The sequence below is a fragment of the Podarcis raffonei genome, chromosome 5 (genome assembly GCF_027172205.1).
Source record: "Podarcis raffonei isolate rPodRaf1 chromosome 5, rPodRaf1.pri, whole genome shotgun sequence".
Classification (NCBI taxonomy): Eukaryota; Metazoa; Chordata; class Lepidosauria; order Squamata; family Lacertidae; genus Podarcis; species Podarcis raffonei.
In genome coordinates this window covers 69,541,502-69,568,724 of record NC_070606.1, presented here as the reverse complement: position 1 = coordinate 69,568,724, position 27,223 = coordinate 69,541,502, and the positions used below count along the sequence as shown (strand labels likewise).

The window sequence follows — 27,223 nt, the reverse complement described above, 5'->3', positions numbered from 1 at the left end:
CTTGAGCTGTCGGAACAATGAGTGGGTGCTGTCTTGTCAGAAGCAAACATCCAGCTTTCTGCAGAAGTTGCCTGTTTTGCTTGACGCTCTGAAGACTCTGGTTACAGACCCAGTGCCAATTAGCTACTTAAGCTCGGACTGAGAGCAAAATTTAATACGGTTGGTCCAGGTGAAAAGATACTGAATATTGATGGAGATGGTACCCTTCTTATATATTCCTGCATGAATGGCACTCAAGACTCCAGCAGCTTTCCTTTTCCTTTCAAGCCAAAGCAAACAAATTGCCAGGCCATGCAAGCATCCTGGGGCCCGTTTCTTGTTCTTTTTGCTTACGTTACTCTGCCAGTCTATAAACTAGTGGTAGCCAACATGGTCCAAACCCCTGACAATACAACAGGTACACCTGCTAGGTGAGATGGCCCAATGGTCTGACCTAATATAAAGTAATGTGTTTGGAAGCTTTTTCTGAAGGTAGCACTTTTATGCTGAGAGCAAAGGAGGTGGAGTGCTTAGGGCAGGCTTCCTCAACCTCAGCCCTCCAGATGTTTTTGGCCTACAACTCCCATGATTCCTAGCTAGCAGGACCAGTGGTGACCTTGAAGTGCGCGGGGTGACCTTTGGCCAGTCACCCAATTTAAACTTAACCTGCTTAAAACTGGGGTGGGTGGGAGGAGGACCACGTACACCATCCATGAGCTCCTTTGAGGAAAGATAGCTAATTTTATTACATGTATATTCTGATACATTGTTACTATATACATTTTTTTCCTAGTATGAGTGGTAGACAAGACTGTATTAGTAGCTTTGGGGTTGGATCCAAAAAGACTTATAACTTAAGAGTTATCTATACCTTTCAGCTGTAACAGACACCTCTCTAAAAAGTGCTGAAACTCTTCAGTAGTGTATTTTGGGAGCAGTGTGGAAGCTGTAGTAGGAGGAAGTCAGTGCCCATTGTACCCCCAATTTGGAGACCTGGCTAGCCACTGCTAGTCAGGGTAGAAATGCTGAGCTAGAAGGATCAGTGGTCTGACTTTGAATAAAGCAGCTTCCTCTTGTGGAATTTTGGCCTTTTTCGGTCATACGCTTAATCCTCTTTGGCTCAGCATTCTCCAAGATTTATTGCAGCACCATTCACAGTCTCCCTTTGATGAAACATCAAATAGACTAGGCACCTTCAGCGCACTAGAGTATTGGATGATCCATCTGGGAAAGCAGAAGTAAGTGTGTGTGTGTGTGTGTGTGTGTGTGTGTACTGCTCACACTCATCTCAGGAATATTTTCCCATCTCCAAAAATGGAAACTAATTACAGCCATTCGAATGATCCCAAAATCCAATTGCGTTTACTTGAACAGATGTAGGGGACAATTGCGTTTTTACTACAGAAGTAACAGATGCAACAAAACATGTCTCTCCTGTATTGGTTTCTGTAGCCACAGCAGGTACTGTAACCCTCCAACAGTTTGACTTCACCCCCAAAGGGACAATTCTCTACTACTGTGTGAAACTGTGCCTTCGTCATCAGTATTTGCAATTTTGTTGAGTGCCTTAAAATGTCCACCCATTTTTTAATAGCCTAGCACAAAGAAGGTTTATGTTCTGTATGCGGAGGGACACACACTTGTAAAATTTCACCTCGCCACTAGCACTAGATTTTGGCTTTGTAGGGCTGGATATGGTGTCAAAAGGGGCTTGTATGTGTGTTTATGTATTTAATAATTGACTTGGACTTTTAATATTCAGGAATAGAGGGGTATTTGAAAGTTACTGAAATTTATCTAACATACTGGTGACTGAAAAATAATAATAAACATGTTGGAAGCGAAGGCTCAGAAAAAGCTCAATATGGAGGCCAAATGGCCGAAATATTGGGAAATTCTGGAACAAGAGGGAAATAAATTGAAATTGCAGAGCTTTGAAAAACTAAAAAACAAGGTGCGAGATTGGCTTCATTATTATCAAATAATGGAGGCATACAATTTGGACAAGAAAATTGGCTTCCAGGTGGAAAAATCAAAATTGGAAACAGAACTGTTAGATCCCAAAACTAAGACTTTGTCAAGGATGTATAACTTGCTGTTGAAATGGAATACTCAGGATGAAATGGTGAAATCTGCTATGATTAAATGGGCACAAGATGTTGGACATAATATTATGATGGCTGACTGGGAACAGTTATGGACCACAGGTATGAAGTTCACGGCATGTAATGCCTTAAGAGAAAATATTATGAAAATGATATACAGGTAGTACATGACACCAGTCAAGCTTGTGAAAATGTATCATTTGCCCGATAATAAATGTTGGAAATGTAAAGAAACTGAAGGTACATTCTTTCACCTTTGGTGGACGTGCCCAAGGATTAAGGCTTTCTGGGAGATGATCTATAATGAAATGAAAAAGGTATTTAAATATACCTTCCTGAAGAAACCAGAGGCCTTTCTCCTGGGCATGGTTGGCCAATTGGTGCCAAAGAAGGATAGAACTTTCTTTATGTATGCCACAACAGCAGCAAGAATACTTATTGCAAAGTATTGGAAGACACAAGATCTACCCACCCTGAAAGAATGGCAGATGAAGGTGATGGACTATATGGAACTGGCGGAAATGACTGGCAGAATCCGAGACCAGGGAGAAGAGTCGGTGGAAGAAGATTGGAAGAAATTTAAAGACTATTTACAAAAATACTGCAAAATTAATGAATGTTAGAATGATGTCAGAATGAATATATGTGCTCTTAGCAGTAATGTTATAAAGGATAATGTAAAAATGGGTTGTTAACAGGTGAGAATGTAAAGTTACAATATATTAAGATAAATGATTAAGATAAAAACAAAGATGGAAAGGATTTGCTGAATTAACTAACTGAACTGGAATACAAAAAAGGGAGGTGTGAGGAGGTCAAGGAAACAAGTAAATGAAAGATAAGATATGGAAAAATTGATTTGTTTTTAATTGTTTTAATTTTTCAGTATTTTGTATTTTTTGTTTTATTACTTTTTCTTATTTTTGTAACTCTTTGAAATTTTAATAAATATTACTTTAAAAAAAGAAAAGAAAAATAATAATAAACATGGTTTAAGAAGCCTGGAAGGATCCACTTACCAGAAAATATTAGAAAAACTAGTATGTTAATTTAGAAAAATTACCAAAGAAACCATGGATGGAAAGTATAAAACCTTGATTTCTTATTTGATGACTATCTGGTCACCCCATATCATAATTTCTTTGGGTGGCTCACAAAACAATTGTTATTGAAATAAAATACAAAATGATAAGTAAAGCACAGCTATTTAAAACTAAATGTAAGTCCATAAGTTATTTAAAAGTTCTGGGTGGGCAAAAAGGTAGTCAACTTGTGCTATAAAGACCCAAAAGATGGCTCCAGGTGAATCACTCTAAGAAGGCTGTTCTATAACTGGGGTGCCATTATGAAAAGGCCCCTTTCCTTCCTACCTCACTTCATTTAGCAAGTATACTTAGAGCAGGACCTCTGAAGAGAAACTTGAAAATAGCCCCAAACAAGTGTGGTAATGACAGAGAAGAGTGTTCAAGCTCTGTGAAAGGCAAATAGAGTGGGAAATTCAAAGATGAATTGTAGTGCTTGACAAATGGAACATTGCCTGAAAAATATACCAAATAGGGTGATTTTTGTTCCTTGGCCATTAGTAATCACCATTGGCATAAATCAATTAAATAAGAAAAAATACTATATCTTAGTCAAATAAAATATAAATACTATGTGGCACCTTCTAGGTGCAAGAAAACACCTGGAAAATTAAAGCACTGCAGATGTGGTCTGTTAAGAGAAAATGCAATCATCTTCAGTTTTAAAAACAGGATTTCTGGTGAGTAATGTTGATGTGGCATAATAGACAGCTTAAATCCAATCCTAACCAGAGATTGACCTAGCTAGCCTCTGTTACATCTTGCAGCATCAACATCCAGAACAAACTTTAGATTCTAAAACAGTAGAAATGTTGTATAGAGAACTGTCGGAGAGCATCAGGTAAATGAGAAACTACTTGGTTTTATCTTAACCTCATTACATCTCCTAGGAGATAGCAAAATAGATCAGTGCTAATTGAACCACAGCTGTACTTCTTGATAGAAGTTGCAGGGGACAATTGTGTTTTTACTGCAGAAGACTGACACAGTTACTCTGCGTAGCTTGTTTCAGAGACTGAAACCCCATTGTCTTAATGGTCCTGTTCTGAAAGCTAATGCTACTACTTTATACAATAACCTGTTTAACTAACATGATTAATTTGACACAGTAGCCCTATACAAGTGTTCTATTTAATGAGCATGTGGGGGGAGCAGGGGGCCATGCTGAGTAGCACCACCACCAGCCATGCTGTGCATGCTTGGAAATGCTTCTCGCTGGCATGTACACACAGCACAAATGTGTGCTGGAAGGGGGGCCTTTACAAGTACAGCTATTCTCAAAGGCCAGCAACTATTTCTGCTGTGTGCACAGATGCAAAGGCAACAGCTACACAGCACAGCCCTGTCCCCCCCCCTCAATGTATTGGTTTAACTTGTAAGTAGAACTTTGAGGTAGGCCTTTGCTAGTCCTGGATTTTAGGTATTCAGACACCCATGTGCACAGAGGGAGTTGAGATGGTAGCCTGGCCAGCTAGCTTGCTGCATTCTAATTGCTGTTGATTGACAAAATATGCCTCCAATTTTTGTGGTCCATTTCCTTCCTGTGCATTAGAATTGTTGATGTTGCAATGTTTCTCTTTTTATATATGCAAAATTCAACTATTTCCATGGGTGACAATCAATTGTGCTCAGATCTCTCTTCCCTCGTGCCCCACCCCACTGCCTTTCTTCAAGGATGTTGGAAGGATAAAGAGCAGTTCAAATGCTTAACGATGGCTAAGAGAAATGATTGATTGTCTTATTCTACTACCCTTCTAAATGGAATTATTTAATAATGGAAAAGTATGGACTTGACAAGTTCCTCATAGGAAGTTTATGACCCCCCCCTCGCTCCCTCCCTCCCTTTCTGTCTTCACTTGTTCTACCATGACTGTTCTTCATCATTTTTTTTGAAATATATTTAGATTTATAACCTGGTACATAATACCAAAGGGAACTATCCAGAACCTGTCTTTATGCCCTAAAGGCCTATTCCTAAATGGGAGTGTAAGAACATGCACGTCCTATCCGCTGAAATATCAGTGCAACAACCATCTCCTACTCCTTATCTCTGCAGATTCAGGGGGCTTCCCAGTTGCACGAAATATAAATATTTGGGGAAGTCAGCCTCTACGTTTTCTCAAGGCTTTCCATGGTGCATTCAAGTACTGTAAAGTAATCACAGTTCTGTGGTGGGCAGTATGTAACCCAGCTGAAAAGAAGGGCTAATGTAATGTACTAGGGGTCTCCTTGCCCATGTCCCTGCTTGAACCCTGCTTTGTTCCCAAATCTGCTCTGGAGAGTTTGGTGAACCCCCAGAAGAGATGTTGGGGGGCATGCGGTAGGACAAGAGGTGGGGATTGTTCCATTGTGCAAGGAGATCTCCTGCTGGTGACAAAATGAGCTGCATAGCACTGCGTTGAATGTAACCCTAAATGTTTGACGATGCGCAAAGTATAGAAGAGATGTATTATTTCTTATTTCAAATCATTTTCTTAACATTCCAAGGAGGTTGACTGTCTAAATACACCAAGTTATAAAAGCATTAATAAACGTCAAGAACATGACAGGAAGCAGAACAAAGTAGCCCTTAAAACGAGACCATTCAATAGGCAGGTTTGGGAGGAGCTAAGCGTCCCTGGAATCAGCTGGACCCCGAGCCAGTCCCACCACTGCCATGCCCCCCTCCACCTTGAACCGCCAGCTGCCATACATGGCAGGGGTGCAGATGCAGTGGTAGCTCTGCTGCTCCTTAAAGTCCTGCCACTCAGTGGCCAGAGTCTGGATCATTCACTAAACTCTCTGCCATGCCAGTTCTGAAATTCAGATCCTGATGGTTAGGAACATGGCAGGTCTCAGCAGCCTCCAGTTCACTTCCTCCCCCAACTGGAGACCCCCTTGCAAGGCATCAATTCCTGCCATAGTGAATAGTGCAATGGCAGCACCCCATGGATCACAAGAAATCTGAGCATGGATATCAACATGTCCCAGGAAAAAATAAATTTCTCGTCATTGTAGTTTTCCAAGCTGCAGGGAAGGAGGCGTGTGTACTCTGAGCTGGGACAGATTTCTAGTTTTAAACGTGCAAAGTAACTCATTTGCAATATACTATGTAGAGCTATGAGATAAGCCTTACAACAAAAAGGAGATGCTATAACAGGGGTCAGTAAGGTTTACCTCGCCTGAGCCGGTTTACTCCCACGGAGATTGCTTCGTGGGCCGGATCACGTCTGCGCAGACGCAATTCCCGGTGTCTGCAACTGCGTAGATGCGATTTCCGGCGCCATGGAAGTTAGTCCCCCTTCCACTCTGCGCTGGTTTAGCACAGCGTGTGGGGACTCACTGAGTGGGTGGCTCGGTTCTGGGGTGGCTCATGGGCCGTTTAAATGACCCCTGTGCTAGAAACTCTTTTTGAAAGTCTACATGAAGATTTAGATCAAATTAGATGGTAAAGCACTCTGTTTAATAGCCTTTTGTGAAGCCCTGCAGTATTCTTTTTAACAGCCTTCAACCTATTTCATGACAAAATATACCATATTTTTCCATGTATAAGACGACCCCTATTTTTTAAACCCAAAATTAAGAAATTAAGTTGCTTAGCTTTTTTTGGGGGGGGGTCACTTCCGCTAGTCGCTCACCCGCCTGCCCACCACTGTTGATCGCTTGCCATAGCCACTGCCAATCGCACACCTCTCCACAGCCCGCTCGCCGCCACCAACAGCCCACCTGCCCACTTGCCGCAGCCGCCAATCACCGCAGCCACAGCCAATCGCCAGCAGGCCTTGCCGCAGCCACCAATCACACGCCCAATCGCCATTGCCAATCTCCCACTTGCTGCTGCCATTAATCCCACGTACCCCCTCCGCATTCACTATCTGTGTATAAGACAACACCCAATTTTTGCCTCTCTTTTTTTTTAGCAAAAAGCACCGTCTTATACAGGGAAAAATACAGTATCTGCTTTCACTTATTTCACTTCCAGTTCTAAAATCATGTGTGGGTGGAAAGAGAAGAGTTGTGTTGTGAAGTGAAGAGACTGGGGCTTGTTTATTTGTATAGTGCATATCTTTTCTTAGCTCTTTGCGTGTTGTCGAAATGAAGTGCTTGGATTTCCTGTGGATTTCTGCTACTGACACATTGCTTTAAATGAACAAATTTACTTTCAATCAAAACTCTGAACGTTCATCCGGTAGCAACTTAAAGGTTTCCCTCGTCTTGTGAAAACAGCTTTAATGGAATCCACTCTAGCATAAAGGTCACCTTCTTTTTAATGACTTGCTTTTTACTTTCATACCCTTGGCAATTGATAGAGATTGCGCAGTATGAGACGCTGAATGTCTTCAGGTATTGGATTTTTAAACATATGTGCTTTTGAAAGGAAATGTATATTTTTCCCTGGGTGAGGCGGCCAGCGGCCATAAATTACTGCCTGTTGACCACTCAGGGATGATGGTCTGTAAGTGCATTGCAGTGTATGTCATCATGGATAAGTTTTTTGTTTGTTGCAGTATAACTGTGTGATGAAATGGTGGCATTCAACAGCACAAAAATTATACAGCCTGCTGTGATGTTCAGTCTTCTATCCTGATCTTTCCTGGTCGGTCCATAAGCAGCAGAGAACCCAGGGAGAGCAGCGAGAGTCTTGACAGGATTGTGACAGGAGTTGGTTGCGCAAGGCCTTCAGGAAGGTTAATTCAGATACAGAAGCAGGAAGGGTTTGTAGATAAAGGCATCTGTCACTCAGCCCAACATGGGTTAGAGAGTCCTTAAAAATGGACTGTGATATACAGTGGTACCTCAGGTTAAGTCCTTAATTCGTTCCGGAGGTCTGTACTTAACCTGAAACTGTTCTTAACCTGAAGCACCACTTTAGCTAATGGGGCCTCCTGCTGCCGCCGCGCCACCGCAGCCAGATTTCTGTTCTTATCCTGAAGCAAAGTTCTTAACCTGAAGCACTATTTCTAGGTTAACCTGAAGCGTATGTAACCCGAGGTACCACTGTACAACCTTTGTCCTTCCCATCAGGGATTCATCAGGTCCCTTACTGACCTCCAGCCTGGCAACTTTACTCTTGAGGAGACCAAAATGTCTTGCTGTAAGTAGTAAGTTAAGGTTCAGAGAGGTTTTAGCCACAAAGCTCCATTTATTTTCAACCTCTTTTTCCCCGTTTGCCTTCTTCCTTTCCTTCTATCCTTAATAAAACCATTCATTCATTCTCTTTACTGAGTTTACATTTATCTTTACATTTATCAAAAGAGAGAGAAACACACAATTTGCTCTCAATATATTTCAAAACCAGTTTTCTCTCCCCGCCCCCTCCAACCTTAAGAGTCAGCAGGACTCATCCAACTTTCTGTGATACTTTACTTCATTAAGGAACAACTCATAATTTGTGATGGTAATACTGCTGATCAATGGCAGAGAAAGACAAACATAGGAGACTGCAGCCTTGAGAGGCAGAAGGAGCAGGTAGATTGCTTGGAGCAGATGACTTATGGCTCCTCCAAGAAACAAAAATGATGAAGATAAGATCCCAGACCACATTGCAGCAATAACTTAATTATAAAAACAATTGTAGCTATAAAGCAAAAATGTGCAAAACATTCCATGTCTAAAAACAGTTACATTTGGTTCCAATGCAATATTTCCACAGTCGTTCACTAGAAGCCAAGTGATAAGTGAATCTCAGCAAAAATGGGTGTAGTAAAGATCCCAACTATCATTACTGGTAATTGTATTAAGATCTTCAGGTATGCAGTATTTTGGTATTTGCCTTTCAAATGTGGAGCAATTTGTTTTCAAACGTTGTTTCAAATTCAGAAATCTCAAAAGAACCTACAGTTTGTGATAGAAAAGCTTTTAAACAAACCAGGAGACACAGCTTCCTTGAGGAACCTGAAATCCATTTCACGTTGGCTCCACATTCCATCATACATAGACTGTGGGAAGGCCAGTGTGAATGGACTTGTGGGTAGGGTGTCTGAGGTAGGTCTGGAGTGAAAGTCCTACCAGTTACAAGGGACAAGGAAGGTAATGTACCTCTGCCTAAAGTTTCGCTCAGTTGGATCGGGCAACTTTGCTGATATGAACCTAGATGAGCTTGGGAAATGCATAGCTTTCTTGCCCCTGAGAGTCAGCTGTTTCCCTGGACTGTGATTTGTGTGCTTGTAAAAATCAGCCTTTGGAGGCTTTTTATATAAGCCGTAATTAGGATTCAGAACTTGTATGTGCAGCAGGGAACACTTTCGGGAGGGAGGGAATTATTATCTGTAGGTTCTTCATTGTACATGCAGATATTGGCTTGAAACTTAACAATTTTGGCTCTGCTCTAGTTAATATGTCATAAATAGACCCTCCTAGGTTAAAGGATCTGCCATAAACCGTTACCATCAAATGTGGCACTGTATTTTGCTTAGAAATGGCACCGTTTTGTCTTGAGTGGTATTCTTTCTTGTGTCTTCTGTAATCTTTTAGCTGTTTCTTTTTAAGCTTACTCCAAATCTCTGCCTTCTTTCACGGCAGAACAAGCATTCCTCTCTCTGTGTCACCTTTATTGTTTATATTAGTTTTAGAAGTTTTGGCACAAAGAATAAGATGCAATCAAGATATTAAAGGAATAAGGGTGGGACAGGGACAATACAAATTAAAAGCATTTGAAGATGACTTGGTGATCTCTGTAGAAGAACTAATAAAGTCAGTTCTGAAATTTGTTTGGAGAAATAGCAGGTCTTAAAATTAATAAAGATAAAACCAAGCTCCTGGTAAAAAACATGAATGATGAGAGTAAAAATAAATTACAAAATATATCAGGTCTAAAGATTGAAAAGAAGGTTAAGTATTTAGGTGTATGGTTAATAACAAAGAATATAAATTTATATAAAGATAATTATTTGAAAACCTGGGATTATTAAAAGAAATTTGCAAATGTGGCGTAGAATGAAACTTTCGTTGCTGGGCAGAGTGTCGACCATAAAGATGAATGTATTACCAAGAATGTTATTTTTGTTTCAAGCAATACCAGTGATCTGCAAGACAGATTGCTTCAACAAATGGCAAAAAGATATTTCTAAATATATCTGGCAAGGGGGAAAACCGAGAATAAAATAGAAAATACTGATCGACATGAAAGAGAGAGGAGGTGCCAAATATGAGGTTATATTATGAAGCATCTTGTCCGTGCTGGCTGAAGGAATGGTTAATACGCATAGGGCTTATTAATTGGCATGCTAAGGTGTCAGAGTGCTGATCCTAAGTAACCTGTGATGAAGCATTAACACCAGCTGTCTGTCTTCCTTGCTTGGAAGAGGGAACTGCATATCTCATGTTTAGGTCAAATATGTTTTATAGTGCTGAGAAATCAAGAAGAATGAACACAAGCTACAGGGAAGTGGGGTGGGGAGGGCCCTAGGTAATAAAGAAAGAAGAGAGAATCGAATTAAATAAATTACCCATAGCTTGTGTTTATTCCTCTTGAGTTCTAATAAAGGAAGCAGAAGGAAGTTATCTGCAGATTAATGCTCTTGTGTCTCTGCCATGCCCTTTCATTATGAATAAAGAGCCTTGGTACAAGTGAAGCATTTAACATTCTGTGAAGTGTGTGTGAAGACACTCCAGAAAAGTTTCAAGGGACCACTCCTACATTTCTCTAAACTTTAATAGCAGGTATATGCAAACTGATTAGTAGGGGAAAGGGTAACACACTGGTTATTTTATATCTTTGGCACTGATGTGTGATTGATTTTATCATGTTTTCATTCCTTGACACTGGGGGCCAGAGTCAATCCTAAACCAATAAGTGCTTGTAGATTTACTAGTTCAGGTCTATAAGCAACCATCTGTTGGTGTGCATTGATCGCAAGACATTTCTGCCCATCTATGGAATCAGGTGGCAAATTTTAACATTGCTTTTCCCTTTGTGTATCTGATGGTGTGTCTTGAAAATAACTTTGTTGCATGTTGAAAGGACCACCTGATTATTTATGCTGCACATTGATCACAGAGATCTTCTGAGGGGGCACTTTTGGTGGTTTCCCCCGAGCCCTAAGATTGGGTAGGCCTTCACTAGGCCCTAAGGGACTTGCTACCAAATAGTGGTTCAGTGGGAACTATGTCTCCCTTCGTTCAGATGTCTTTTGAAAACTATAATGTTTAGACAAGCCTCTGCAATACTAATGTTCTCTTCTTAAACCATCAGCATATATCAATGCTTTATTGATGTTTCTAATGATACTTTTATGGGTGCTTTTTAGTGATCTTATTTTTGTATGTTGTATACTGCTTTGATGTATTTTTTATGGAAGTGTGGAGTATAAATCTGCAAATAAATAAAAAAATCTGTTAGGAATGAAAACAGGATTGGTTGTGTGAGTATGCCTTTGGGAGTTGGGAGTTGTAGCTCAATGACACCTGGAGACCCAAGGTTGGGAGAAGCTGGTCTAGATGATAAAGATGTCTACAACTTGTCCTTTAAGTGGTTGTGTCAATTTATTGCCATGGGTCAGCTTTTATTGTTTAGAGCCTCGTGAAAGGGAGGGACTAGGAAACCCGCATTTAATTGATGTTATCAGGCATATGAAGGGCAGTGATTAATAATGCATGGTCCTGCTTTTGTATGTAGAAAGTACATCAATAAAGTAAATTGTATGAAAAAGTGTGACCTTTTTCAGGATCAAGGGGAGAGCCCGATGAATAATTCAAAGTGCATCTCAACCTGGAAGGTGTAAACCTGATAGTTCTGATAATGCGGTAGTGAATTAGCTGTATAAGTTTGCACTTAACCGCTGTTGTCAGGCTGTTCTCAAAACCAAGAGATAATTGGAACATTATGGAAAATCAAGTTGACGTTAAATAAGTCTGAAAATAAACTATGTTGGCTTTTTATAAATGTATTTAGCCAACCGGCCCGTCGGTTTTTTTTAAAGCCTGGAATCTCATTACCTTTTATAATTTAGGGGTGATCAATGTGTACATTAAAGCGTCCGGTGCATTTTGTACTGGCATAGCTAGTAAAAAAATCTATACTGCAGATGTAATGGGGGAAAGTCACTATGTAAGTCACAGAGGTGAATGGAAAGGGTGGCAGGGCAAGTGGCAGAAGTTCACCTCTAACTTTCTTGCACATCTTGTAGGAGCTGATCCAGGTCAAAAATCTGTCGCCCTCCAAACGTTATAGAATATAACTCCAGTCAACCCCAGCCAACATTACCAATAGTCAGGGATGATGGGAGTTGCAGCCAAAAGCATCTAGAGGGCACCAGATTCTGTAAGTTGGTTTAGCACTGCCTGTATAAGTTAGAATACAGTGGTACCTCGGGTTAAGAACTTAATTTGTTCTGGAGGTCCGTTCTTAACCTGAAACTGTTCTTAACCTGAGGTAGCACTTTAGCTAATGGGACCACTCGCTGCCGTCACACCACTGGAGCATGATTTCTGTTCTCATCCTAAAGCAATTTCTTAACCCGAGGTACTATTTCTGGGTTAGCAGAGTCTGTAACCTGAAGCGTCTGTAACCTGAAGCATCTGTAACCCGAGGTACCACTGTATCCTGAGACATGGGCTTGCAAACACCCCTCTCCCCTTTCCTCCTGCAGTAGTACGAGAGGAGGACTTAGGCACACAATCCAGAGTTGTTCCATGCAAACGAAAGATCAGGGTTTAGCACAAGCCATCTTTATCATCTTTGTCTTGAAAATTTGAAATTAACCAGAGTTGGTTATAAACCACAAAATCTGGTTTGTAGGAAATAAGCCATGATTTGGTGAAAGCAACACTAAAAACTGCTAGGAGGGAAAGGGAAGAGGGCACAGACTCAAGTTTTTCTGTAGCTTTTTCCAGTTCAGGCACACAACACTAAGCCATGGTTTAGTGCTATGTGGCCGCACCATTTCGTTGGGGGTTTTTTTAGGTTGCAGGACTCTCCTGAAAAATCAGCGGTTGTAATAGAGAATCTTTCTCTCTTCTCTGCTGCACTGAGCAGGCACTCAGCCAACCAGCCAGTCAGTCTGCAGACCTGCTTCCCACAGAGAGAAAAAATGTCTCATCAAGAAAGAAAAGTGTGCTTAATCTGGTAAGGTCAGGAAGAGAATGGAAGAGACAGGATGAGAAAGAGGGAGGAGGAAAGTTTCAAAAAATGTTTGGTGAATGTAGAGAGGACATCTGTCATGGATGCTTTAGTTGAGATCCATGCACTGCATGGGGTTGCAATAGATGACCTTCTACAATTCTATGATTATGGGAAAGTAGAAATTTATTTGGAAGTTCACAGAATGCATTCATGCTGGCTGTTGTTAACACCACATGAAGTGATTGTAGCATTTAACCTGAACATGTTTGTGACCATGTGTTGATATTAACGGCTGACAGACTGACAGCTATGTCAAACAGCCCTTTCACAAAGGAGCAATAAAACCCTTAAACAAAAATGTAACTCATTATGCAACACCTAAGCAGCCTTCATTGTTACTTTTTGCCACTGTAACTCGACTAACTTGATTATTTAAAATCCTTGTGTTGCTTTGTAAGCCTTCAACAATATGTGAAACTTTTAAAGTGTTTTTGGAACACAAGGGCCATTGCTGGTTTCATCACTCCAGCCACCCATATGTGAACATGTGTGCAGTGATCGTCTTTAACTGAAAGGGTTAAGGAAAGGTTATGCAGTCCAATGCTTAATAATCAAATACTTCTTAAAAAAGCAGCATGTTTCTTTAATTTGTTAATCCTGTCTGAGAATTTAATGAAGCCCGTTCTCCATGGTTATGACATGGATATATGTGCACATACCAGAAGGCAGGGATTCTCTTAAGCTGGCTTCCTCAACCTCTGCCCCCCAGATGTTTTTGGCCTACAACTCCCATGATCCCTAGCTAGCAGGACCAGTGGTCAGGGATGATGGGAATTGTAGTCTCAAAACAACTGGAGGGCTGAGGTTGAGGAAGCTTCTCTTAAGTCAAATGTCACATGTGATGTTCAATGCATCATGAGGATCTGCTTTGGTGGGTGTGCAGGAGGGATCACATGTCAACCTTTGTAGCTTTCAAAGCAGATCTTTCTATTATCCTACCCAGTAGAGCAGGGACGCGGGTGGCGCTGTGGGTTAAACCACAGAGCCTAGGACTTGACGATTAGAAGGTCGGCGGTTCGAATCCCCGCAATGGGGTGAGCTCCCGTTGTTTGGTCCCTGCTCCTGCCAACCTAGCAGTTCAAAAGCACATCAAAGTGCAAGTAGATAAATAGGTACTGCTCTGGCGGGAAGGTAAATGGCGTTTCCGTGCGCTGCTCTGGTTCGCCAGAAGCGGCTTAGTCATGCTGGCCACATGACCCGGAAGCTGTACGCCGGCTCCCTCAGCCAATAAAGCGAGATGAGCGCCGCAACCCCAGAGTCGGTCACGACTGGACCTAATGGTCAGGGGTCCCTTTCCCTTTCCCTTTACCCAGTAGGGCAGTTTTTCTACAGTGTAATGGAAAGTTTTATTAGATGCTTAAACTGCAATCCTGTGCATATCTACCCTTGGGAACAAAATACGTGAACACCATGGGACTGACTGTTCAGTAAGCAAACATAGAACTTGTAAGTTTTAAAAGCAGCTATAACCTTGCACATTTCATTGCCGTGACAAAGAATGATTTGGTCACAATAATAAAACTTTAATTTTGGTTTCAAAGAGAGTTTCTGCTACAGTGATATGAGAGGCAGTTTTAAGATTCTGAACTTGGGACATGCCTGCAGTGGATTTTTGTTTGGAATTGCTACCAGGATGCTATTTTTAAGAGCAGCCTTCACCATTCTGGCACTTCCATCATTCCTGTAGTCCTACAACATCTGGAGGTTCCAGATGAAGCCTTAGTGAAGGCTGTCTAAGAGGATATGCTTCAGACAAGAGATTATTTATTTTCTCAAGTCCATTTTATGTATGCTGCTTATGGGGTTTTTGGCACACAAGTTAGTGTGAACATCCCTTTTGAAGAGGAAGGATATTGTCATGTGAAAAATGTGGACGACTCTTTCTGGGTCTGCCCTTGGTTCTAGTGCACTATGCATAAGTTTATAAATCTCTGTTGTGTCAGCCTTTGCCATGTTACGAAACATGGAAAAGTCCCAAATGTGACCTTTTCTCCATGGGAGGGTGGTTCAAACCTTTTTCCAGGTGGACAATTTCCAGAACTATATATTGTTTCAAGTGTAGTTCCACCATAGATTATACAAAACGGTGCACCGTGTTATTGGCAAATTTATTTCTGATCCCTTTCCCAATGATCTGAAGCAAGGATCCTAGTTTGTCACCACCAGCTCAGGCCCTTCAGTTTACAGTGGTACCTCAGGTTAAGTACTTAATTCGTTCCGGAGGTCCGTACTTAACCTGAAACTGTTCTTAACCTGAAGCACCACTTTAGCTAATGGGGCCTCCTGCTGCTGCCGCACCGCCAGAGCACAATTTCTGTTCTCATCCTAAAGCAAAGTACTTAACCTGAAGCACTATTTATGGGTTAGCAGAGTCTGTAACCTGAAGCGTATGTAACCTGAGGTACCACTGTATAGAGAAGTCAGGGATTTAACTAGCAGATATGCCAAGGAATCAAATTTTCTGTAACTATCCGTTTTGCTCCAAAGTCAAGGATTTTGTTTATTTGTTCTAACCCCAGGGTGCATCATTGAACACTTGATGACTTTATAGATTTCATGGAATCATAGATTTGGAAGAGACCGCAAGGGTCATCTAGTCCAAACAACCTGCAATGCAGGAATCTTTTGCCCAATGTGGTGCTCGAACTTTCAACCCTGAGATTAATAGTCTCATGCTCTACTGACTGAAACTTTTGCCATTTTATTAAGGGTGTGCTTATTTTCAATAAACACCCCCCATGCATGAAATGGAGAGGAAATTTCTTGTTATTTTCTGCTTGGCTGTGCATATTTTGAAGAAATCTTTGGGGTGGGAGGGAGTTGGCTTGTTTTTCTTTACAGCCAAGGTGTTCAAAGGTAGGACTTTTACCCAGTTTTTTTTTTAATGCAACCACAATCAGAGTTGCCAGTGAACCTCTCCACATCTTTCTGTGCTCAGCTCCTTCTGGACTCATTCCTCTTTCTGTGCCAGGTCACCCTGGAAACAACACTAGTGCTGATCTGGCACAGGAAGGGCAATGCGACTGGAAGAAAGTCAGAGGGCTGCAGTGATGGAGAGACTTGCCAGCCACTGATCACAACTATTGAGACTTTATTCTAAGTGGGGAGGGGAGGGAGAGAATTACCCTGAGTGTTCTCATCTCTAAACCCAACTCTATCCCAAAATTCTCGGATTTCTCGCATGCCTCCTAACCCTTTGGAGATGTTGTCTTTTTGTCACCGCTCACAAATACTATAATTCAGTGAGACGGAAAATACCTGCCTGGTGCTACAGTTGATTGTCCTTTAACACAGTTTGGAGGGTTTCTTTGGGAGCACTTCATAAAGTCCATTTTGTTTGGGGTGTCACCCACAGACTTGACCACCTTATTGCTCAGCCTTTGTTGTCCAATGGTCTGTTCATCTCCCTAGCTGGTTTTCTGCTTCTGGTTTATAATTTTATTGCTGTTGTGTCTGTTTCTAATGATGTTTGCCATACTCTACTCAGTGTGTGTGCGCGCGCGCGCGCGCGCGCGTGTGCATGTAGAGAGAGGGAGGGAGGGTTTACATTTGAGCAAAACTTCATTCTGCTGAACGAAGCTTTCTTGCCTCCAATAGCTTCTTTGTGCTTTATAAGCACACTGGCATTGGCTTTGGCTAGGTGCTACCTTTTCTGATCTGTGGTATATATTTTAGCTGAGTTTCTATTGTGGTTTTAAATAACCCTCAGTTTTTCCATAGATATTTGCCTCTCCTGACTTTCCCTTTAAACTTGTTTTTTTGTACTATTCCCATCCATCTTTTTTAGAAACTCTGTTTGGAAATCAAATGTGCTACTTTGGGCTACTTTCAGCATTGCACTGAAGAATAAATAGAACAATTAATTTTGCTTCTCTGGCTGGACTCATTATCTGTAAGCCTCCTTCAAGTGGACTCTGCTCTGCTCAGATACCAGAAAGGAGCAACACTCTTCTGTGAAATGGAGAATCAATCTGACACTGCAGGAAGAACTTGCTCTGCTCTGTAACACACTTAGCATAATTGTTATTCCAGTGCTGCTTTTTATCATTGTACTTCTGAAAAAAAGAAAATCTCCAGAAATACATGCATCTGTTCTGTGCGTAGAATTTGATTTGACTGGAAGGCTAATCAATAAAGTTCTATAATTCATTCTTTGTTCCATGCATTCAAAGTTACACTTACACAGACTTCCAAAGCTATGGATAGAGATGGGGAGATGGCAGAGAAAAAAGCCACTTCTAGACTGCCCATATCTTGGAGGTGGGATTCAGTCACATACAGTAGTACCTTGGTTTAAGAACAATCCTGTTTATGAATAATTTGGTTTACGAACTCCATAAAACCGGAAGTAGTGTTCCAGTTTGTGAACTTCACCTCAGTCTACAAACGGAAACCGAACAGTGGAAGGGCACCAGTGGCGGGAGGCCTCATTAGGGAACGCGCGCCTCGGTTTAAGAACGAATTTGGTTTAAGAACAGACTTGAACGGATTAAGTTCGTAAACCGAGTTACCACTGTATTGGCAATTCAGGCTGCACACTTAAAGCTGATTTGGAGATCTCGCACAAACTCACTTCACCAAACTCACTTCATGTGATAAGGAAATTGACAGGAAAATGCAATGGGAAGTGTGATATAACACTTGCTTTGGTGCAAATTCATCTATCCCTGCTGCCTGCTCACCCCCAAATCAGCATGAACGCTCAGTACGAAAGTTGTCTGGAAGCTCCCCATAAGGAAAACTTGTAATTTAACTGGGAGGGGAAAATGTGAAACCAGCTTGAAAACAGTTCTGTCGCTGATTCCCGTTACGTTACTGGATGGTTCCAAACCCTTCTTGAGTTCCATCCTTTACTGTATGCCTGTTGTAAATCTCCTGTTGACATGTGCCCATACTGTACAATATCAGTCTCACTTCATCCAAGTATTAATCTCCTGGACTGATCTCTTGAATTAATTCTCACATTGATGTATCATCTTTCTTTACAGTTGGGTAAAGACCATATTATACAGAATTAAGATGGTATTTTTGGCAGGAACGTTAATGAAACTAATTAGATGGGCCGTGGGCCAATTCTGCTTCTAAAATAAATGAGGTATTCTAATGCACTGGACTTGTAGAATCTATATCATCTTTTCTTTTCTAGCCACTCATATGCATTGTACATGAAAGTAAATGAACCCTTTCCTGTAGTGGCAAGAAATTTCTGACTGACTATACTATTATCAGAGTTTAGGGTAAATTCCAGCAAGTTAGAGTGCAAAGCAGAGTCAGTGAGGGGTGTGATTTGGTCATGATATTGACTGCAAGAAAAGTCCCAAGGGCAACATGTCAAGCAAAAATCTTAAAGGAAGATCTCCATGCAATGGTTCTTGTACTTATTTCCATGACAATTTATGGCAAAATGTGCAGTAAATGTTAAACTGAAATAAATCATCATGTGGCTTTGGGGCCCCCAAATCTGCCTAGCCTCCTTGACCCAGGGGCTCCTTCATGAGCTTGTGTAGGAGTTCTCTGATGAATGCAATCATGAGACAGCTTCTTGGTCAAAGTATGTCACTTGGACACTCTCTTTTGTGCTATTTGAGAGCACAGGGTGTGTATCAGGGGTGAATCTGGATGTCAAGATTTGGCTGAAGGAATACCATGATACCTTCCTATACTTTCTGGCTTTCTTGAAACATGAAGTTCCACAGGCAGAATCCTATTTCTTCAGATGCATTGTTGGAATGCCAGCCATTTTTCTTTAATTAAATTGGAAGGTGAGAAAAAGTAAAAATTCATATCTCCTAAAAAACAACTTCTGAAGTCACTAAAAAAATTTTTTTATCGTTCTTAGCTGATAACAGATAATTGTGCCATCTGTTGCCCATAGGTTTGGGGATTTTGTTTGTTTTTTAAAGAAGACGATGACATAATGGCTTCCAGCTGCTCATATGTGGATAAATTGGAGGGGAAAGTATGTACCTGGTGAAGACAGGTGTGTGTGTGTGTGTGTGTGTGTGTGTGTGAGAGAGAGAGAGAGAGAGAGAGAGAGAGAGCAGAAGCTCATGTTTCACTGTTTGATGGGTTACATCTAGGCTCTTGTTATTCAAAAAGCAGAATGCAAGGACTCGTGATTCTGTATGAAAACACTCAACTTTATTTAAAAGAACTTAAAATATTTTCAATCCTTCATTTTCCTTTTTTAAATTGTGCAATGTGTGTAATTAGTACAATTGCACAAATTACATTTTCAGTCTTCTTTAAAAAACAAGAACACAACAACACATACTTTGAAACCAAGAATGGCATGAGTTTGCATTTATATTGTGTATATTCTTTATTTTTCACCACACACAAAATCTGCCCCATCATTTTGGGTATTATCTGGTTGTGTTTTCCTAACAGTAAGCAGAGAGTATCTTTGGAGTATCCTTACCTTATTAAATGGCAAACACGCTGACAATGCTTTTTATCATTTCCATAAGACCAATTGGTACATAATTTATGTTAGAATTTTTGGAACACCAGAGACTTGGATCAAGTCATGAGTCTCCTCCTCTAGTTTTTGGGGTTGTAATAACAGCCTTGACCAACTTGGTACCCTCCAGATGTTTTGAACTAAAACGGGTGTATGAGAGATGGGAGTTGTAGTCTAAAACACCTGGAAGACACCGGCTGCTGTTGAAATAACAGTGGTATGCAATTGTACAGCAAGCATTTTCTGAAGACTCCTGTTTGACTCATGCTAAGACAAGTGATAGAAATGGAAGACCAACTTTGAGCTTTGAGATTACCAGATATTCAGCTCTTTTAGTAACTAAAGTCTAACTAAGGAAGAGACCAGTGCCAGGTGGTGGTGGTGGTTAAAAAAAGGGGGGATTAAAATGGGAGAGCAATCTAGATGGAGGATGATCATTCATGAGTTCAGGTCATGACCAGGAATTAATTTGATATGGCTGAAAACTGAAAGCTGATGGAGGGATTACAAAGGAATGTGGCTAGCGAGCTAGTAGCATTTCAGGTTGATTCAGAAGGGGGCTGGATAGGGAAAGTAAACATAGCAAATGCATGAACAAAAGGTCTTTCCCTTTTTTTAAATGGAGAAACAGCTAGTGTAGATTTACCTGTACTTAAAGAATAGAAAAAGTTCAGAATTTTAAAAAAGTTTTATTTCCTGTTTAGGGGGTTAGTATTGACAGGTAGTCTTAAAAGACATAACTCTGCCACAGGTTTTAGTGAAATATTTGAAAATCCTGTGCCCTAGCTGAGCTGTCCCATCCCAGATGCACAGGTTGCATTCAGTGGAGTTTAGGCTGTTTTCTTTACAGTTTTATTATTAGCTTTTGCCTTTATTTATTGCTTCTCACAGCCAAAAGGAGGCCCAAAGCGATTTGCAAGTAAAGTAAAATTCAGAATTACGGAATAAAATATTCATGAAACAATATGTTGAAAAGCAGCTATCCACTATATTCAGTCGTCCCCCCCTACGGTAAAAAACAACAACATGAAAGAGGGTATCTCTGTGAGAAATGTACAATTCTGTGTACATCTGCTCAAAACAATTAAATAACTCACAGCCATTACATGGCTATAGAAGTGCTTTCATCTTGTCCATTCCCCCAACCCCCCAGCCAACCCATGTGTTTAACTGCCAACAATATCAATCATCTCATTAAGACTGTGAACCTAATTAGTGCCAATACGGTAACTTGTGTGTGTGTGTGTGTGTGTGTGTGTGTGTGTGTGTGTGTGTGTGTGTTTCTTAAGAATGAAGCGGGGATGGGGTGAAGAAGAAAACATTTTAAAATATCTACTTAGAAAACAGTGCTTGAAGGTTGAAAGCTAGCAGCTGCTGCAAGAATTCACTGATTCCCTCACCCTCCCATTTTTAGCATTTGCTTATATTTTTTGTTTCTGGAAGGCCTTCGTTGAACATCAAATTGCTTTTGTTTACATGCGTTTGCTAGTCTTTGAGAAATGGTGGTTTCCTAGCATTCTGAGACCACCAGGAATTTTGACCACTCTGCGTCTTTAATCATGGTTTCAGCGTTGCCATTGAGTCCAAGATTTTTGGGGCAGCAATCAGCAAAGGGTTGTTACAGATGTAAGTTCTGATTTAGTAGCTCCAGTGAAAGGGAAAGACCTTTGTGTGGACATTTTAAGTGTACAGTTGTCCCAGTGTGCTTGGACTTGTACAGTGTCTGACAGAGCTATGGTCATAGTTCCTCCCTGTCGCCCAAGATAGTGAAATTATACTAAAGCTTTCCTACATGTTATCTCCCCTTTTAAGTGTAGTTGAATCTGTTTTCTTTAATGTCCCATTACATGCCAATTAAATTACCACAGGTGGGTGTAAATATTGTATGTATTTGCATAAAGCTGTTTAATGCAAACTGGCTTTCTAGTGAAATTAACAAAGCTTGTTTATTACCATGGAAGAAGAAAGGGAATCCCCTAGTTCTGTTTACTCCCAACTCCTGGAAAGATAATACATGTTCTCAAAGGTTTCCTTTTGAATAGTGTTTCTCTAGCTTGGGTCTCCAGCAGTTGTTGGACTACAACTCCCATCATCCCTAGCAAGCAGAACAAGTGGTCAGGGCTGATGGGAGTTGTAGTCCAACAATAGTTGGAGACCCAAGTTTTGGAGCACTGCCTTAGAACAAGGATAGTCAACATTCTTTTCTCTCTCCTAAACAATTAAATGAAATAATGGTGTGCTGTAAAGAGTATTGTGTTCTAAATCTAATTAAAGAATCTTGAGTTTCTATGAAAACCCTTCGGATAGTGGACCTGTTGAGTCATTATTTTAGAATCTGAACTTCCAAATATATGCAGTTATATGCATGGTGAAACAAATAGCAAATGTACCACCAGTGCTGCTTTGTATCATGTTGGCTGATGTATATATTGCTGTTCTACTGCTAAGGCAGCTTTTACTGGCTGAGACTGATGGGAGTTGTAGACCCCAACAAATGAAGGGTACCGAGTTCATGAAGGCTGTGCTAAAGTATAGCTTTGCATTAAATTCAAGTGTTCCATGCATGTTTTGAAGGTCTGCACTGAATATTCCACTGAAATGTTAGTTGATTAACTTCTTCATTTTGAGTCGGGAAAGCTGTTATAAAAAGATGAGTGCAATTAATGACGAAAGGAGAAGGGGGAAAATACATTGATACTGTATCTTCTGTTTCATTTTTCAGCGGAACCCCTGCCTCTCATGGACCTGTGCCGAAGATCAATCCGCTTTGCTCTGGGCAGAGAACGCCTGCATGATATAGAAACTCTACCTTTGCCTCAGTCTTTGAAAAATTATTTACAATATCAGTAATACGAATTCTAGACCTCTAAATGGTAGAAATTGTTTACATCAGAATATAAATCTTCGTGGTGGATATTTTGAGTGTTATTTAATTATTATTTTTAAACGTTTTTGTTTTTTTTTAATCAACCGTGGCAGAACATTTTGGAGACTACTAAGGAATGTGAAAACTCTTTGAGTTGGTTTAGATCTTTCAGTGAAATTATTGTTGCCTACACTGTTAGCAGCCTTGTTACGCAGAATCCAAAGCTTGCTTGTCTTCACAGGTCACATCCAAAGAGATGCTCTGTATGTTGACTTAGGTCTGGCGCTGGATATGCAGCAGATGAAGATCTAATCCCCAAAAGCAGCCCTAGAGCAAAGGGGGCTAGAAACTCCCTTTGTACAGATTAAACGTGTGCTACCAAAAAAACAATAACCTGTTTGGAGGTTTCTGAAAACCAGAATAACAACGTCACAGAGATTTAACTCGTAAGATATGCCAAGGATTCACATTTTCTGTAGACATCTGTTTTGATCCAAAGTAAGTTCCTTACACATAGAGGTTGCCTCTTCTCATTTGTGAAGGAAAGTGCTCTGGACTGCACACTAGATTCCCACAAACTCTGTAGAAGGGAGTTAGGAATCTTTGTGCGCACGGAGCATATGAGCTGCATTGGAACTGCTAGATTGTGGCCTTTACTTTTAGGTGCTCTGCCTTTTCAGAAAAACATGCTCTTGGTACCCAACCCACCATATTTTAAATTATGTCATAAAACAGCTGTGTCTTGGTTTTAAAAGTAGTTGATCTTTTCTGAAGAAAATCTGCTCAATCTGAAAATCAGTTAAGCTAGCACATTTCAGCTGGTTTTCGTTCTGTTGCTTCAGCAGGGTGGAATTTCCTCAAATCAGTGTTTTCTAGCTTAACTTGGTTGTCAATTGGGCTGACAATTCAGTGTTTTCAACAGCAACCCCCTCCCTCCGCTTTCAAAATATGTCACTTTTTAAGTTGGATTTTTAAAAATCATTTGTACTTCATGAATTCCAAATACTGGGTTTTCTTTTAATATGTATTTGACACAGTATTTTGCATATCTGTTCAAAGCTCTGTACAGAGTATCGAATTTTAAGTTGTCTCCCCAGGGGATGGCTTTTTTGTCATCTTCTCCACTGCTTTCAATATGTATTCATTTGTCGGGATCAACTTATTTTTTTAAAGACACTGCTTTCTTTTTTGCATTTCCTACTTTGTTCAAAGTTCTCTGCCTGATCAGTTATCTAGTTTATAACTGGAAGTTGTTGCAAAGGCAGGTTGGCGAATGTTCAGACTGAGCTGCCTTCAGCATATTTTAATGTGAATTTACCGAAGAATGAAGAAAAAAGTTTCTAATAAAGTCTACTGTCCAAATTGCTGCTAGTGCGTGTCTCTTTTCCTTCCTCACTCTCAAGTAACTTGTACAGAGTAGAAGCAATACAACTGAGTTGTACTCACAAACCACCAAGCCAGTATTTTACCTTCCCTACGGTTTGTTATTTCTGCAACAATATTTTTCAAACCAATAGAAAAGTCAGAAACAGATTGGTCTGTATTATGGAGTACCTCGTTTTATAGAAACTGAACCACATCAAATTTGTCCTAGTATGCTGGGGCTGTACTGTTTCTACCATACTTACAGTCATGCCTCTCATCACTTCTGTCCTTCTCAGTTCAATACCTTAGTATTTTATTTCACCCTTTAGCTGTTCTCCATGTCAGCCGTTCACATCCAGGACACTCTTCACAATGCAGCTCCCACTCCATAGGGTAGGATGGCAGGTGACATTCAACAAAGGATGCTGGTTGTCTCCCAGATGTCCAGATAGCATAGTTTCCAATTCATATAATACCACCATCAGGCCAGGAGACAGGATCAGTCTGCTCATCATGCCAAACTGGTCTTGTCACTGAGACAGGAACCACCTTTTCTGTAGCATTTCCTCGGAACGCTATATTAAGCTAATCACTTTCCCCATAGTGAGACCTTCTGCCAGCCTTTTCCCACAGGAAGGCCAGCCTTTGATTCCAGTTCCAGTTTGGAGACCTCATCTTGGTAAGTTCAGAAAAGTTATCTGCTCTTCAGATTGCTCTTTGGGCAATTTGCTTGCTGAACTTCACACATAATTATACCAGTAGACAGTGCAGTAATATTTACTTCATGAGAGTATGTCATTAGATGCTCACAACATTTCTGAGTAGGTTTTTTTATTTTATTTAAGAATGCTCCTGTTTTCATATAGTTACAATGTTTAATTATGGGTGGCTGTTATGTGGTTTTTCCCCAAGTTGATTGTAAGACGCCTAGACACTGCCCTGCATAAGGCAATTAGCAAACTGAATATATAATGAATCATCAAACACTTACCTGTGTATGTTAGCCACTTAAGAGTATCAAAGGTACTGTATAGTCACTGCTTTAACTTGTGTTAGTATTTACATGTCGTGAATGATCTGGAGAGTATAAAAATGAAGACGCCAGTCAGCTTCTTTTAAAAAAGAAGGTAAGTGGTTTGTTTGTGGGGCAAGCAGCGATAAAATGTTCTTTCCTGCTTTGAAGGAAAACTACCTAATACTATTTTTGGGCTTAAGATTTATGCTTTGTCATTATTTTCTTTTGTTTACTGTGTTTCCTATCTATCCATTTTTGTTTAGGTATTCTCTTTTGTACTTTTTCCTCCACAGATGTACTGCTTTATGCTTAATGGGCAAGTTAATGGCATTTTTGTGGTATAAATTAATGTACATTATCATTGGCAGAAACAAGCCAAATCAATAGCAAGCTCTCCTTAAATACTGTCCATTAATTTAATAAGTGCACTGCTGAGATTTGACATTTCCATGGGGTTCGGCTGCCATCTTGCCGTTTGCAAGGAAAGGCAGAGCCAAATAAGAAGTATGAGCAAACGCAGCCAAGATTTGTTTCAGTTTGAGATGAAGTTGAAGAAGTGAAGCCAGTAGTGAAGAACCTGAGGGCCACTCAATCTTCCAGGGGCCAAATGCCAGTAGTGAGGAAGGTACAGAGCAGGGCTGGTGAGGGGTGTGGCTCAGAAGGATGTGTGGCCTTAGGGGAGCCCCAAGAGCATAGAGAGGCCTGGAGGACCACATTTGGCCCAAGATTCCCCATCTCTGGGTCAAGCTACATCATTACAACAAAAAAGGTAGGTTTGATGGAGGGATTTGATGAAAGAGAGAAGTAGTGCCATGTGTATATTCTGGAAGGCAGTTTCCAAAGACACCAGATAGCTAAGGGTAGAGCTGGAGAAACAAGAGATTGTGGCAAAGCCCAGAACAGCTTTGCACATTTGTTCTGAGTATGGAAAGGGAGAAGAAGTCCATGCAAGATCTTATCTTAGAATTGTATAGTTAGAAAGGACCTTGAGAGTCATTTAGTCCAGTCCCTGCAATGCAGGAATCTCAAATAAAGCATCCATGACAGATAGCCACCCAACCTTTGCCTAAAAACCTCCAAGGAAGGAGAGTCCCCCACCTTCCAAGAGAGTCTGCTCCGTGTAGTTAGTTCAGCTAATTCATATAATCCAAGCAGCAGATTTTAGATAAAACAACAATACCATGTGTTGTCGTTCATGAGAAGAAACTGCAGCAGTAGTGTGCCTCACATAAGCTGCATCCTGTTTCTGTTTAAATGTAATATGCAGGTTATTGGTAGCCAATAGGGAGCCCATCAGATGCTGGGGTTGTTTGACTATAATTCCCATCAGCCACAGCCAGGAACAATGGCTCTTGTAGTTCCACAGTACAGTGGTACCTCAGGTTACAGACACTTCAGGTTACAGACTCTGCTAACCCAGAAATATTACCTTGGGTTAAGAACTTTGCTTCAGGATGGGAACAGAAATCGTGCGGCAGTGGCGCAGCGGCAGTGGGAGGCCCCATTAGCTAAAGTGGTACCTCAGGTTAAGAACAGTTTCAGGTTAAGAACGGACCTCTAGAACGAATTAAGTTCTTAATCCGAGGTACCACTGTATTTGGAGGGCACCACATTGGCCATCCCTGCTATAGATGGATGCAGCTTCAAAATGGAGCCCCAAATCTGTAAGGTTAATATATTAAGTGGTACTTTTAGAAAAGAGTGCAGATGACCTTTATATTTTGAAATTGCTTTTTACTAAGCCTAAATTTCATAACCTACTCTATCACTGACAATATTGTTTAGACACATTTTTTTTCCTGATTGTACATTCTTGTAAACATTAGCATTGACATTTTGCTGGTTATGATGCAGAAGCAAACCACAGATATGTCCTTTCAGCTCATTTGCCTGGATTTCTCAACACACAAAAACTATTGCTGATGTAAAACCAGCAACAGCCATCGTAGAAGTTGCTAATTATACAGTTCCAGTGAATTTTAGATATGGAATTAGATGGTCATAAGCTTTTATGCATACAGTGCTATAAATGCAGTTGAGTAAAATATTAATGGCTATGCAGACATACCAAGTTGAAGGGAAATTTTAATGTCAGATTAATAAATTTACTTGGGACTCCAGATTGACTGCACTGCAAAATTGTATAATATTAATAAAAACACTTTAAAAACTGAGCCTTTAAAAGGAATTGGCAGCTAGAATTGATGTTCAGCCTTCTGTTTGTGGTCCTTTGCTTCCCATTCCCA

At 40.6% G+C, this 27,223-nt stretch overlaps 1 protein-coding gene across 2 annotated transcripts in view; it reads left to right on the top strand.

Moving 5' to 3' along the window:
- Window positions 1–23,961, top strand: part of SPSB4 (splA/ryanodine receptor domain and SOCS box containing 4) — a 174,599-nt gene extending 150,638 nt beyond the window's left edge. For both annotated transcript variants that reach the window (XM_053389996.1, XM_053389995.1), the window contains exon 3: window positions 22,454–23,961. In XM_053389996.1, the coding sequence (XP_053245971.1) occupies window positions 22,454–22,581 (128 nt within the window). In that variant the 3' untranslated portion in view covers window positions 22,582–23,961. The remainder of the gene's footprint in view (window positions 1–22,453) is intronic.
- Window positions 23,962–27,223: the final 3,262 nt, after the last annotated feature.